This window comes from Fistularia commersonii, chromosome 2 (assembly GCF_037954325.1).
Source record: "Fistularia commersonii isolate RoL2024-O1a breed Wild chromosome 2, RoL_Fcom_v1.0, whole genome shotgun sequence".
Taxonomy (NCBI): Eukaryota; Metazoa; Chordata; class Actinopteri; order Syngnathiformes; family Fistulariidae; genus Fistularia; species Fistularia commersonii.
The window spans coordinates 26,377,845-26,392,967 of record NC_141285.1 but is presented as its reverse complement, the minus strand read 5'-3'; the positions used below and the strand labels follow the sequence as shown (position 1 = coordinate 26,392,967).

General features: G+C 51.4%; 1 protein-coding gene across 1 annotated transcript; it reads left to right on the top strand.

Moving 5' to 3' along the window:
* Positions 1-842: 842 nt before the first annotated feature.
* Positions 843-12,716, top strand: LOC147236875 (solute carrier family 22 member 7-like). Its single transcript, XM_086175153.1, has 10 exons — positions 843-1,217; positions 1,890-1,993; positions 2,096-2,250; positions 4,227-4,395; positions 6,077-6,200; positions 6,396-6,505; positions 7,030-7,244; positions 9,678-9,786; positions 11,286-11,492; positions 12,427-12,716. Exons 1-10 carry the CDS (start codon positions 843-845, stop codon positions 12,503-12,505), a joined length of 1,647 nt encoding a protein of 548 aa, XP_086031279.1. The 3' UTR covers positions 12,506-12,716.
* Positions 12,717-15,123: the final 2,407 nt, after the last annotated feature.

Below are 15,123 nucleotides of genomic sequence, written 5' to 3'. Positions count from 1 at the left end.
CTTTGTCCTCCTACAAGAACTTGCTAAAACTGGTAGGGGGCGGAGCCTGCTGTGGCGCCTGCTATTGGACGATTAAGAGGTGTATTCAGAAGGGGGAGTGGGAAAGCACAAAAAGGTGAAACAAGGACAAGAAGCTGAGCGTATCAGAAGGGTAACCGGATAGCTAGCTTGATATTTGAGGACACAGGATGCCCAAACTGTCGCTTCTACTTTCACAACAAACCCGCTACAGGCCTTGGCTAGCTAACATTAACTCACTCCATACCCATCTGGGGAAGTGGCCTGTATTTAGGGCTACCAATCAGGCCTCGGTACATGAACCCCGAGACAATCCCAAGGGACACGCGCAGTTCGTCAAGTCACCGTTAGCTTCAAACCAAAACCCTCTTCCGACTCTGACCATATTCCGTTTCCTGGTCAGATAATAGATAAGGATTTATTGGTACGGTTATTGGGAAATTGCGAGCATACATGTCTGGGTGCGGCCTTTTCAAAAAACCCTGTCTTCCTAGCGGCTGCCGGGTTCAGCTGGCACGGCGGTGGTCTTGCTACAAACGTCTGCGGAGCTTCTCAGTCGTCCAGGTCGTGATGAGTTCATGTTCAAATCTTCTTGTCGGGGCAACTGGACTTCTTCACTTGAAGATGTTTCGCCCCCTCATCCCAGAGGCTTCCTCTTGCTGCGAATGATTTACAGAAATGAGTCAACCATTGACAAACACCGTCTTTCTAATTGGTTTAAACCCTCTGTCAGAAGGCTTAAAGATCAAGTGGCCTTCAGGGTTGGGGAGGGGGTCACCTCTTGTCGGCACCTCCTTGTCTTTCGATCGGAACCTGCGCCGAAGATGAAGTTCGAGAACGTCTTGGAGGAGATCGGCGGTTTCGGGCCTTTCCAGTTGGCCATCCTCACGCTGCTGTGCTCGCCTCGGATCACGCTGCCCTGCCATTTCCTGCTGGACAACTTCATCGCGGCGGCGCCTCCTCACCGCTGCGACACCGGCGCCGCCCCATGGGGTAACCTAACCCGGGAGCAGTGGGTGACCGTTAGCGTGCCGACGGGGGACGACGGGACGCCGAAGCCGTGCGAGATGTTCTCCGAGCCACAACTCCAGCTGCTCTCCAACAACTCGGACCTCCTCAGCGCCGACCTGCCCACCGTCGGGTGCAGGAGAGGATGGGTGTACGATAACTCCACCTTCACCTCCACCGTAGCCACTGAGGTACCACCACGAGCTTTGGAAGGATCTGCCCGCGTTGTTCACCGATCGCTAAGTGACCACCGATCAATACTTGGTTCTGATCACTCTGATGGATCTCCATTCCCAGCCGGATGGGAGTTAGAAGTTTGATCAGATTTAGGTCGCGATGTCAGGAGTTTGTTGTGTGGCTTGTTCATGAATCAAAAAGCAACATGTTAGCTGGTAGTGTGTGTGTGTGTGTGTGTGTGTGTGTTTTTAATGCATGAAAGACAACATGTCTGCACATCTCGTGCTGGCATAAGCTCGAGTCCCAAAGGCGTTAGCTCGCCCGCTACCGACCTCCACGCCATATGTTTACATCAACAGCATCATCATGTTTGGGGTTCACCTTGTGTGTGTGTGTGTGTGTGTGTGTGTGTGCTGGGAAACCTGATCCTGAATGTTAGATCCCGGGTTTAAGTCAGGATTAGCCGTTAACCTTAGCTAATCGTCCCCGAAAGGTCCGATGACGTCGAAAAAACGCGTCCTCCGACTCAGCGACCCCGGCCCTCTCTAAATCAGAGTTAGGCTACCGAATGGCGCAGCCACGTCGCCTTCTCCAGCAACGTCCCCTGCAGATACATTTGTCAGCCATGAAAACTCGCACTAAAACGCTAAAAATATTAGCAACTACCACCTTATGGGTTCTTCTAGTGGGACCTGGTGTGTGAGAGAAGGAGCCTGACCAGAACCATGAGCACCATCTTCTTCCTGGGCGTGATGACGGGCGCCGTCGTTTTTGGGTATCTCTGCGACAGGTGCGACTCTTCCTGCGCTGAAGACTCGTTGCAGATTATTTTGCCAAAAACAATACATTCTTTGTCGTCTCTTTTGAAGGTCACCTGTGTTCCTCTCTCCAGGTTCGGGAGGAGGAATATCCTCTTGATCTCGTACATCATCTCCATCGTCTTTGGCTTCTCCACCGCCTTCGCCGGCTCGCTCCCGGCGTTCGCGGCCATGAGGTTTCTCACCGGCCTCGGCCTCACGGGGCTCAGCATCACCTCCTTTGTTCTCAGTGAGCAACTTGCCGCCTCCCATGCATGAAGCCTTCCCAGCAGCTCCGACACCACGTCCCTTTACACCCTTGGTGTCCTTTGCGACATCCGAAAGGTCACAGATCACATTTGCGGTATAAATGTAGGATCATCGAAGGATTCGTCCGTCCATCCGATAGTAGCCCGAGCAAAGAGGCGCAGACTACCCTCTCCAAGGCCACGTGGTCCAGCTCTCCTGTGGGAACCCCGAGTTGTTCTCGGGTTCTCATCCCTGGCGCAAGGGAACCACATCATCTGCCAAGAGGCCCAATCGTGGGGCCAACAAACCAGATCCCCTTACCTCCTGGGTCATGCCTGGAACTTCTGTCCACGAAGAGAAAGGCAAATGGTATCCCAGATGGAGTCCAACCCTCACTGGAAATTAATCTGACTTCATGCAAAACAAGCTCTGACACCAGTCGTACAGGGAGTGAACCGCCAGGGGGTAGGGTACACCATACTCAGAACCACAGAACTCCAGAGGTACACGGACGAATGCCTTCTCCAAGACTACAAACTACTGGTTGGACGAACTCCCATGCCTTCCCCTCAGAATCCTGCATGTGGTGTGGAGGGTAACCATGCAAAAGACTACAACTACAGCGGTAAAGAACATCCAACCCGTTGTTTAGCTTCTATCTTCAAATGACCGACAAACATGGCTACCGCCCAGCTGGGGCTTTTTCGCATCTAAACCAAGATGGCCGCTGTTGCAGCGGTAACACCGAAATAGGAATTGCAGCATCCGAATATAAATAAGGTAGATGTATCCCGAAGTGAAATGGGAGGCCGGATGTTGTGACCTAGCGGTAGCTTTCTGAAGCTTTGGGAAGCCGGTTGGGAGGGCAGTAGATATTGTTCTGACCACAGCTGTTGCCTTAAACCCTGTCAAACATCAACCGCTGATGATTGGCTCAACCGAAATGTCAATGACTGACGTGCAGGTTCAAAAAGCAGCTACTCAAGATACCCGACAGTAGCCCCCTGGGGGGGCAAGGGGGTAAAGTTCAGACATTGAGTGATGAACCTGTGACGCAGCAAACATGAGTGTCCATTCATTCATTTACGAGGAGGCGTTACAGGGTCAGAAGGTCAGAAAGGCGACTAGGAACCAAACCAAATGGGGCTAGAATTTCAGACATAATGAATAAATTAGCCGGATTCGCTAATTCATCCAGATAGCCCTCTCCCAGCCCGACATGCTAACTGATGCTAATCCACTTCAACCAAGCTAGTTTGCGTAACTCCCGTTTTCATGAGAATCCCAGCTTCAGTTTCATGTGGGAACCAGAAAAGGCATCTCAGCTAATCACCACCTTGGATGATTAGCATTCATCCTGACTCAAACATCAATTACAAATGCGGTAAAGAGTTCTTCAAACTGAAGAAGGGCCAAAAAGACGATAGCGGTGTAGACGCTCTTCTTCTGGATGGCCACTGATTGGCTGATGCTAGACCTGTAAAGGTGTTGATGTCCTAAAACAGTTGACGGATGAGCTTTTGGAGAGTCGTCGTAGCTAGGACGACATGAAGCCAAGGTCAGTAAGGGGCGAAGGGTGCGAACTGCGGTCCAGGGGTGGAAAACAACCGCGGAAACCAAAGGGAAATACTTTCAAATAAAACAGGAAAGTATGTGAACAGAATTGCCAAAAAGTAGTTGAATGGAGTCTAAACAGGATTCCAGGATGGACACCCCGCCTTCCCACGCAGGAGCAGGTGATATCAATCATGGGGCAATCAGACGAGTGGAAAACACGCAGGGACAGGACGTAAACAAGACGCGAGAGGGAAATACTTTGCCAGAAAACAAGAAAACCCACAACAGGAAGGGGCTTGATTGGAGTCCCAAACATCAAACCCCTCGTCGGACGAGTCGGGAATACCGATGTGAATCTGAGGCGCAATGTAGGCCACATCAATGGACTTGTATGCTCGTGTGTCCCCCCGCCCCCTGCAGGCATTGAGTGGGTCGTCACGGGTCGGAGGTCGTTTATCGGCGTGTGCGGCAGCCTGGCTTGGTCTCTCGGCAACATGCTGCTGTCCGGGTTTGCCTTCCTGGTGCGCGACTGGCGGCCGCTCGTCATGACGGCCACGGCACCTCTGGGAGTGGCCATTCTGACCTGGTGGTGAGTCTTGTTTTGGCTGTTCCTTCAGGGGTCGCCACAGCGAATCATCCGGATCCTCTTCTCCCAGACCTGGACTCTTCCTGTCCACTAATCTTCCTCTAGACCAATTCCAACCTCGGTATCCTTCTACCCAGATGTTCACCATCCCTCCTCTGTCCACATCCAGACCATCTCAGTCCGACTCTAGTCTCCAACTCTGCTTCCTATCTTTTCTTCTCCTAAACCAGGGGTCGGCAACCCTTAACACCCAAAGAGCCATTTGGACCCGGTTTCCTCGGAAAAGAAAACACCGGGAGCCGCAATTACTTTTTGACGTCTAAAATAAAGGTACCGCTGTATATATTGCTTTTTATTACCTTTACACTTTGTATAAACAAGTGTGTCGCTTCTGAAATTCTCAAAGTATTACGGAGAAAATTAAATTTTATTTATGTGATAAACTTTGGGCTTTCAGAGAGTTTAGCGGAGCCTTGACCTGAATTTTAAAAATAAATCGGGAAAAAAAATCACAGTGTCGGTAAACAATAAAAAATAAATATTTGCAAAATATCTTCATAAATATTTATTTTACCCGGTTCATGGGGCTTCCGCTCCTGAACTTCTGCGCACAGCATCTGCAAATCGGGACTTTACCGGCTTCCGCGAGGGTGACGTTATTTTGAGCGGCGAAAAATAATCATTTTAATATTTCAAGATCACAATGATCTTCCAACTTAGAACTAAAAGTCAAAAAAAGGAATTAACACAAATGAAATACACTTCAATTAAATATTTATAATTTAGTTTCCCAAGACACTCGGAGCCGCAGTGGTTGCCGACCCCTGGGCTAAACCATACGACATCACCTTTGCCTTCAAGACCTTTCCTTTCCCTTCTTAGCTGATACCTTTTTCTGCAAATCATACTTTTCTGCACCCGTGACCCGAGAGACATCTACAAAACATGCAGAATCTGGCTAATTCCAGAGAGACTTTGTGATCCAGGCTACTTTCCAGTTCGTCCAGATACTCCCTTTGCTAACTCTCTTGGTTTTGGATCTTAAATAGTTGAGGCTGAGGCCCCGCATCATCTCGCCTGGCAACTCGAGGTTAATCTCGTGACCCCAGATGGTGAAAGTGGAGGCACGCGGCTAGAGTTTAGATCCAGGCGGCCAATCGGCGCTATTGGAAGTCACGTCACCCTTCCTGGAAGATACCGCAAACCTCAAATGGGAATAGCCTCCCCCCCTTTTCCCCTCTCTCTGGATTTGTTTTCTTCCCCCTCTTCGGCGCAGCGGTTAGCTTTACTGTAAAGGGGTTCAGGGTCCGACGACTGCCAGCCGTCCGGAGCCTCGCTGAGTGATGTTGTTTCCCTCGCGGTTCTCCCGTGCTTGTTCCCCCGCCAGCTACCCGAGCCCGCAGACCAGAAACATGCTAACTAGCTTAACTGCAGAGTTTACAATCCCCACAAGCAGGAACTGTTGACCGTCTGCGTCACATCCTTGATTGACAGGTGACTCTGCCTCTTCCGTCCGGTCATCTGGCTAAAGCTAGCGCTATCCTGTAGCGCAGGATTAGCGCTACAGATACTAGCTTGGATAGTGAATTCTGACGATTAGCCGCATCAACTTACAATGAATTGCTTTGAAAACGGCTGAAACGTTGCGACATAGTGCTAATCGTTCCTCTCCAAACCTTCGCAGGTGGATCCCGGAATCAGCTCGGTGGCTTTTGGCTAACGGGAGGGTCGAGGAGGCCAGGTTTTACCTGGATAAGTGCGCCCACTACAACAAGAGACAGAAGCTACCTTCAGAGTTCCAGATGGAGGTCAGCGCGAGCTTACGGGCTAACACGATTTGATCTTTCAACAACGCTGGTGATCTAAGATGGATGTTCTCCTCGTGTCTGTGAGGGTCTCCTGGAGGTTCTCCGGTTTCCTCCCTCTGAAGAGCAGACATGCGAGTGATGAATGACATCACGCAAACGCTTGTATGATTGTCGACCTTTTTTGCTCCCGCGTAGACTTTATCCAGCTCGGAATGTGTGGACAAGAAGAAGACAAACTACACCTACCTTCATCTCTTCAAGACCCCACAGATGCGGAAGTTGTCGTTGCTGATGGGGATCGTGTGGTGGGTAACACCTGGAGAAGCACACCTACACACCTCTGCGAGGCTAAATTTAAAAGCTAAAATGCTCCCTTGGCGCTTCCCTGCTGATTTGGGGCTAGCGTTCAAGCTAACAAGCGCAACAGCAGCAGTCCCAAGAGGTGACGGTGAAACCAAACTCTCAGGGAGGTAGACGAGGTTTAAGGAATAGGCGGGATTTAGGCGACACCAGAAGACAGGAAAGGCAAATGGGGAAAAATAAACTTAGCTGTTCACCAGTAGAAGCTAACATAGTGACTAAAACGCAGGGGTCCGATTTTGGACGCCTTTTTACATTTTCATGAATGACCTCCCCTGGTTGTGTGACAGTTTTGTCGCCATGACGATGCTGTACCGTTCACTCGAGGGGGGAAAGTGCACTGCAAGCGGCGTTGAGGTTAGCGATAGCGCCGCAAGAAATGGCCGACCGGCTACCGGTTAAACAATGGATGAAGGGTTAAGAGTGTGGATGATGTTGCCTTTGTAAGTCCAGTTTCCTTCCCCCGCAGGTACGGCGTCGCCTCCACCTACTACGGCATCAGCCTGAACATCAGGGGTTTCGGCCTGGACATGTATGTCACGCACTTCATCTACGCCGCCATCGAGGTTCCCGCCAAGCTGGCCATTTACTTTCTCCTGGACAAAGTTGGCCGGCGGAAGTGTCAGTCCGGCACGCTGCTGCTGACGGCAACCTGCATCGCCATCAACCTTCTCATGCCCAAAGGTCAGGGGGTTTATATTATTTTTGGATACATATCTGTGTGGTCGTAAATGTGTTTAATACACACTCATGGCTTTTTAGCTGCTGCCCTTATATGGGCCGGTTTTTATAGTTGCCGGAGGTGCGGGCGCTTGTTAGCGAGGTCGCGTGAGCCGCTTTCGGACATAAAAGTTCCAGTCTCGGTCCAGGAACTTTTAGTTTTGCATTCCCAAAGGCAGAAATCATTCATGTTTTGCACCTGAAGCTCAACATCGTTTTGGCCCAAATGTTGATGTTCCTCCAGAAACACTCGTACCTCTTCGTTGGCCCGTCTTGGTCCACTTTGTCACTACGATTGTCCTTAATGATGGCGTTCTGCTGTCTGCAAGAAGCATCTAGTGATGGGCTTATGAGTCCCACCAATCACCGAGCACCGTGAGTTTTGATGGAACCATAAAAAGCCCCTGCCTTGGCTTAGGAGTCCTGGAAGCTGATGTCCACAGTCCCTGGTTCCTCTGCTGTCCCAGTGCACCAAGATGTAGACTAGTTCTTGGAAGGTTCTGGTACAGGCATGGGTAAACTACGGCCCGTGGGCCACATATGGCCCGTTTGGCGTTTTAATCCGGCCCACCGAACCTGGAATTTTATCGTCATTAAAGCTTGTTTATCTTTATTTTCCCTGAAATACTTGTGGTCTTCAAAGAAAACAGCATCAGCTGTGTGCCCAGGTGGACCAAATCAGCCGAAGAGGTGGAACCGCCGGAAAAAAGCACTGCAAACCGTGACAACCCAGGCAAGTTTTATGCTTGGATTCAAATTAGCGATCAGGCGTGTTTCCAAAACGGCACACAAGATGAGGTTCAAGCAGACATTCAGCATCATAAACACCAACAAACAACATCACAGATCCAGTCAAGTTCACCGACCAACACCTTCGGTCCTTCCTGAGAATCACCAAAACAAAACTAACTCCAGAATTTGACGCATTGGCATGAAAAGAAGGTCAACAACTCCCTCCTTGCCGGTGTCCCAGCGGTGACCATCAGGCCTCTGGAGCTTATTCAGAAAGTGGCAGCCTACCGTGTTCAAAGGTCCCAAATTCTCCCACTTCTTACGTCCCTGCACTTGCTCCCAGTAGTCGCCCGCATCAAGTTCAAGTCCCTGGTGCAAGCATACCGGGCGGTGAACGGGACAACCCCGTCTTATCTCCAGGTTATGTTCAAGCCACATGTCCCTACCCTTCCCCTCCGATCCGCCACCTCTCGGCAACCGTCCAACCCGTCCCTCAGAGCCTCCGGCCGCCGATCGAACCGGTCTCGGCTCTTCTGGGTCTCGGCTCCTCGGTGGTGGACCCCTCCGAAAAAGGTCAGAACAGTGGGGTCACCACCCATGTTTCACCGTGAGCTGAAAACATACCCCTTCACCAAGCAGTACCCTACTAATCGCACTCAGACCCCAAACCCCCTACCACAAAAATGGATGACATGGACGTATGTATGCATATGATTCTGACATGGCTATTTGGTTGAGTGGTCACTTCTGACTTCAAACTACTGGTGCTTCGGATCTTCGGTGACTGAAATGCACTTCTGCCAAATGCCTGCAGTGTCATGTAATCAACAACTCTGTTCCCACTGAAAGTGACCTTCTCTTTCTACCGTGCTATAAAATCAATGCATTTGGAAACCAACTTGTACAATTAGCCCGGTATGTCCGGCCCCTCAGGCAAACGTTAGACCCCAATGTAGCCTGCAGGTAAAATGTTGGGATCCAGGGTCAGATGCTTGTCTAGAGTTGGTAGCGCCACATGGACACCCCCAAGAAATGTAGCAACAAAAATGTATTCACGGAACGGTAACAGAAGATTTAAATTTAAAACATTATTTAGACACTTCTTGACCGACTGATGCTGAAAAATAAAGTCAAATCGATAAGCAACATTTAATCAGGACATGTATTTCCATGGTGTCTCTTGAGGGTTTGTCCACCGCGCTTCATATTCCCTGATGTGTGTGCTAATGCTAATGCTACACCAGAAGAATGTCCTCAGGGGTCGCCCCATTATTTGCGACGCAATGCTATAATGAGCAGCATGCTAGCCGTCGGCGCGCATGTCCAGATGCTACTTTGCATCCGGAGCTGATGTCGACGTTTTCTGCATCTGTTTTTTCCGGCCCTCTTGGCCGTAAACATGAATTTTTAAAGACGGCGCTATAAATACGTTCTAAAAGGTCCGCCGGACGTCTGGAGGATGAAACCGGCTTCGATGCTTCAAGAGAGTTCCCGGCACCACGTTGTTCGCATGTGATTTCACGGTCACGGATGAGCACATGTGTTTATAATTGTCTTCGCGCAGCAGCTCGATGACACACCGGATGAAAGCGCGTCGGGCTCCCGGACGCGAACAATACTTCATTTCATCGGCCGCCGCCAAATGAAGGCTCCTGTTCTTTGTAGGTCCTTGGCAAGCGCGTGCAGCAGTGGCCGTTCTGGGAAAGGGTCTGTCAGAGGCGTCCTTCACCACCGTCTTCCTCTACACCACAGAGCTCTACCCCACTGTTATCAGGTCAGTCGCCTTCGCTAACGCCGAAACCAGACAGCGCGCCCATTCTTCGTCGTGATATGTGTGCGTTCGCCAGCTCTACGTGCACGCCTCGGAAGCGGTACCCCGCCCCCACCGCCCCAACCCGCACCCTCAGGGGTCTAATGGCGCAACAAAGCGTCCTTTTATGCCGTTCATGCTAATCCCGACCGGACCTCGACTTTTTCGGCGCTTCTTTCACCCTTTCGGGAATACCTAGCCGCCCCCGCTAATCCCGAGTCTCCGCGAGGTCTCCTTGGCGGCCATGTTTACTCGCCTCGCTCGAGCGGACGAAGCCGCAAACCGCCTCCCGATCTGGAAAAAACAGAAGCGGACCAAAAAAGAGGGGGTTCCGATAGGGATTCTTTCTGTGGTTTCTTTTCCATCATTAAACCAAACACCATTGTTTCTGGGCCCCCGGGACATTGGAGGCTCACACGGAACGCCGAGCTGCGGCCCGTTCCGCTGTGATTCTAATTGGACCGAACAGACAAAAGGCCGGCACACGCAACGGCAGCGCGTGTTTACTAGCGCCTCGCGCCGCCGCCGTGTCCAAGTCCGCGCCGAGAGGAAGCGAACGCGTCTGGCTTCGATTACGCTCGGCGTTTTCCGTGTGTTCGCGATGACGTTCGGTTGCCCAGGCCAACGAGGGTTCAGCGGCGTCCGATGAGGTAGGGGGAGGGGACTCAAATGGCGACTTGACTCAAAAAGATAAATCTGAAAAAGTAGCAACTCCAGGGTTGAAGTACCCCCAATAATTTGGTACCCCGATACTTTGGGGTACTTCAACCCTTGAGCTCGACGTTCTGTATGAGCCTCCAATGTCCCCGGGGCCCAGAAACAATGGTGTTTTGGTTGAAGTACCCCAAATTATTTGGGAACTTCATATTGGGGATGCCGGTCCTGATGCCAAATTATTGGGGTACCTCAACCTCAGAGCATGTGTGGAGTCTCCATGTTCTCCCTGTGTCTGCTTGGGGTTCCTCCGGGTTCCTTGCACAGTCTAAGAACTTGTAGGTTCAGCGGAGACACTGAAATGTCAAGAGGTGTCAAGAGGGTGAGGAGTTGTATGCTCCTGAATGTGATCAACCGGTCCAGGGTGAACCACGCCTTTTGAGCAATGACAACAAGGATAGGCTCCACCCCCCCTGCGACCCTGAGTGCAAGCGAGGTGGTATGAATTAATAATACTTGATACGCACCCGTAAGAAAACATTTGCACTTCTTTAAAGTGTACTTTATGGATGACGGCCTCTGTGCATTGAACTCATCATGGATGAACTGTCGGCGATGTTGGCTGCCATCTAGTGGCGCCAGGGAAGCAGTCAGAAGTTTCAGTGTCTTGCTCAACAACACCTCAACAAGCCAGGAAGAACCAGGGATGTTCGGTTCCAAGGACCATCTCTCTACCCCCCTTGTCCTGATGGACGTCCTGCTAGAAGGTATGACTAACGCGACCATCTTTGTTTCCACACTCCGAACAGGCAGAACGGTTTGGGCTACACCAGCTTCATAAGCCGTCTGGGCGTCTCCGTGGCGCCGCTGGTCCTGATGCTGGAGGACACCTGGACGCCGCTTCCCCAGATCATCATCTGCGGCACGGCTGTGGCGTCGGGCTTGGCGTCCCTGCTGCTCCCGGAGACTCTGAGGACGCAGCTGCCGGAGACGATCGACGACGTCGAGCGGCCGAGGTCAGCGCGGGCGAGGGAGGCCGGCGGTGACCGGCGGGTTCTGTTTCTGATTCCCGGCCTGGCCGCCTGTCAGGTTTTCACAGTTTGTTAAAAAAAAAAAAAAAGGGAAAAAGAAAGAAGGAATTACATAACGGCGTCTGACTGGGAGAACGGCGGCGACCTGGCGTCGAACCAGCGGATCTGAAAACACCAACAGATGTGGAAATGGATATGGAAACGTCCCGATTTAACCCCTGACGGGTTTCTATTGGTTGCATTTCATGAGTCGTCATGTATCGCACCCTCAGGCGAATGATTGTTGGGGCCGGAAACCACTTCCTGGTTTTACCAAAGCATACATGTTTGGCCCTACTCACACGGTTCCAGCTTGACTCGACTGGGTTCAGGTGCCGGTCCGTTTCTTCGTATTCCTTCCAAATGTGGGCGGAGTCATCGCACAGAGGCGCCGATCTGCTTTAAACACAACACTAGCCGCACTGAAAACAGAGCTTGGAGGTGATAGTGGGCTTGCTGCACCCTCTGCGGCTTCTTGTCACACAAAACAAAAGCGAAGCCGGATGAGGCTACATGCTAGCAGCCATGCTAACACTGTAAACAGCCTCCACTTTCATACTTTGCAGTTTCGGGTCGCCAACCGGGTCCTCTGGAACAACTGGAGGGTTCAGTGTCTTACCAAAGGACACTTCGGTATGCTTCCAAAGTGCCAAACTCCCGATTGGAGGGCACAGCTGCCTCACATGTAGCGATCTAGCGGGTACTACGAGAGCATCCCTGGTGGTGGACACCCAAGGAGAACCCGGTCGAGCCAAGTAAGGGACCGTAAGTTCGAGATGGTAACGGTTACCTGCCGGGCGGCCGAGGGAACGTCGGGTAATCTCACTTCACGAAGAGCCATTTCTGAACCTTCTTCCCTGCTCTTCGTATTCCTTTTCAGAAAGAACCATGTTCTTCCTCCTCCCGCCCAGGAGTTTTCAGACGCTTCCCCGCAACCGGAGACAGCGAAAGACACTTGACGGCGATGCATCCGTGGAACGAGGACTTCAGAACACACACACACACACACACACACACACATAGAGAGCCTTATGTTGCCTTCAAGTCGACGTGTGTTTTTCTAAACTGCTGTCTTTTGGCTGGGACGCGTGTTTGAAATGTTAAAATAGAACGTGTGAGAGATGATTTCAAATCAAAGAGCAGCGTGAGTTTTTCCAGTGGCGGAGATTCAAAGACGTGCGCACACACACACACACACACACACACACACACACACACACACACACAACAGTTCAGCACCATGAGAACAAACAAAACATCAAAGGGAGGGAGGATGAGGATGGCCAAGCCTGAAAGCAAGGATGCAGGATGGAAGCGAGGCGCGTCCTTGGACGCACCGGGAAGATGGCCGCCCTCGGGGAAAGAGGAAACATGGTGGAAGGTCCTGGGTTCCTGCGCCGTCCCCTCCAGTGTTCAGGGTTGTTTTTGGGCAAAGTTGAATCTGCTTGCCGGAGGAGACGTCTGTCCGGCGACTGCGGTCATTCATTATGTCCCAACAAGCGGAGTTCATCCTGGATCCAACCCAGGTTACATACAGCTAGCAGAAGCATACAAGTCGCCACCCAGCCCCCTCTTGTGCATACATGTCCTGCGCAGTCCTGAATGTTCTTGGGGAGCTCCCAATGTCATCGTGGTTCTGCCCGACACCCTTGGACGCACCGGGAAGATGGCCGCCCTCGGGGAAAGAGGAAACATGGTGGAAGGTCCTGGGTTCCTGCGCCGTCCCCTCCAGTGTTCAGGGTTGTTTTTGGGCAAAGTCGAATCTGCTTGCCGGAGGAGACGTCTGTCCGGCGACTGCGGTCATTCATCATGTCCCAACAAGCGGAGTTCATCCTGGATCCAACCCAGGTTACATACAGCTAGCAGAAGCATACAAGTCGCCACCCAGCCCCCTCTTGTGCATACATGTCCTGCGCAGTCCTGAATAGTCTCGGGGAGCTCCCGATGTCATCGTGGTTCTGCCCGACACCAGCGTGGACACTTCCTTGTTCCCAGTTCAGCCCCAGAACTGAAGCACAGGACGGGCCGGGAGGGCTGCCAGTGGCCAAAGACCGACGTGATGGATCGGTCTGGTGTTTGGAGGGGCCTCTCCAGAAGCTACTGACTGTGACAACTACTGGGAAAACATCAGGGTCCAACGGATGGAAGGTGTCCCGGTGCTTATTCGAGAAGTAGCTCAGATTTTTTACTGCAACATTTCACTCCAGTCCAAAGAAGGAAACTAGCTAGCTGATGTTCAGTCGGCTGCAAGGAGGTGGCCAAGGTGGCGCTGACCCCTCAGTGTCACCGACAAGGACACGGACAGTTGCTGACACCCGGTGGGTGATGGGGTGGGAGTGCTATTTATGTGCTCAGCTGTTCAGATTAGCATTGAGCTGCTCAGCTGACGTGGGGTTACCTTCAAGTAAACATCAGAGCGAGAAGAGGTCCCTGGTTCCGGCAGGAGACCCGACTTGCTAGTTTTTGTCTTTTGCTAGTCATCGTGGCTAACAAGAGAGCAGACGGGAGCTATACCACCCAGCGGCTTTTTCAAGGAAGCCCTTCTTGGCCTGATGGTTTGACCAGCTTCACGAACCTACGGGCTAACATTGAGGCAAACATGCTAATTTGTGCGGAAAGACGCTGTAACAAAAAACAGGGGAGCGCTATGGTCCGGCCCGAGGCGCTACCATGCTAATGGGACCAGCGAGCTTCCAAGCATGAGGCGACCCCCGGTAGGCAAACCACCTCAGTCGGGTACAAGAGGTTCACTTTGCTTCCATACGACGTTGTGTACGAAGTTAAACCTGTGCCAAAGAGGTTACCGCCCTGTGAATTAAACAAAAGTAAAAATTAGCATAATACTAGCTTACAGCTAAGCATTTCAAACCACTTTGTATATAAAATATATATATCTTTCTATACTTGTATGCCCATACGGACCCAAGTATCCCGAGGGAATGACCCTAAAAAGCCGAAGTCGGATTTTTAACGGAAAGACAAAAATGAAAACAAGCTAGCACAAGCTAACGGCTAACATCACGTGACACCCGTGAGAAACCAAACTTGATCCCGAGTTCCAGGCCGGGTCGGGGGGGGGGGGTTCGCTGACCTGGAAATCACCTCGAGAAGATGTCGGCGAGTCTCGCCGGGAGGAAAATCTGTTTTTCGTTTTCAGCTGATTGAAGCATCTTTGCTTCTTCCACCGCTGGACGCTCCGGCGCTTTCGTCATAGCAACCGTGCTTATGGGATGTTTGCTGCCGTGCCCGGACGGGGGGGGGGGGGGGGGGGGTTGCAAGGAGCTTATCATTGTTTACTGAAAACAGTTGCCTGTTGCCGGAAACAGGGTCGACGGGAATCAGACGACGTGAAGCCGAAGCTATTAATAAAACCCCCGACGGGTTTTCGGCTCCGGAGCAACCGTCAATTTAGGCGATTTATTTAATCCCCCCTCATTATGGAAACTTGTCATTATGCCGGAGCCAGAAGTCGAATCAAGTCTCACCTGTGACTCCGTCGACCGGTCAAAACTAACTTATCCAATGTGAAATCGCTCATTAATAATGTGTTATTACCATGTTATTACCGTGTTATTAC

What these genes read in the sequence shown, in the direction of transcription:
- LOC147236875 (XM_086175153.1), top strand. Translation starts at nt 843, where the DNA reads ATGAAGTTCGAGAACGTCTTGGAGGAGATCGGCGGTTTCGGGCCTTTC. An exon ending in GTGGCCATTCTGACCTGGTG is followed by an intron (nt 4,396 to 6,076) that starts GTGAGTCTTGTT and finishes AAACCTTCGCAG; the next exon opens with GTGGATCCCGGAATCAGCTC. An exon ending in CTTCAGAGTTCCAGATGGAG is followed by an intron (nt 6,201 to 6,395) that starts GTCAGCGCGAGC and finishes GCTCCCGCGTAG; the next exon opens with ACTTTATCCAGCTCGGAATG.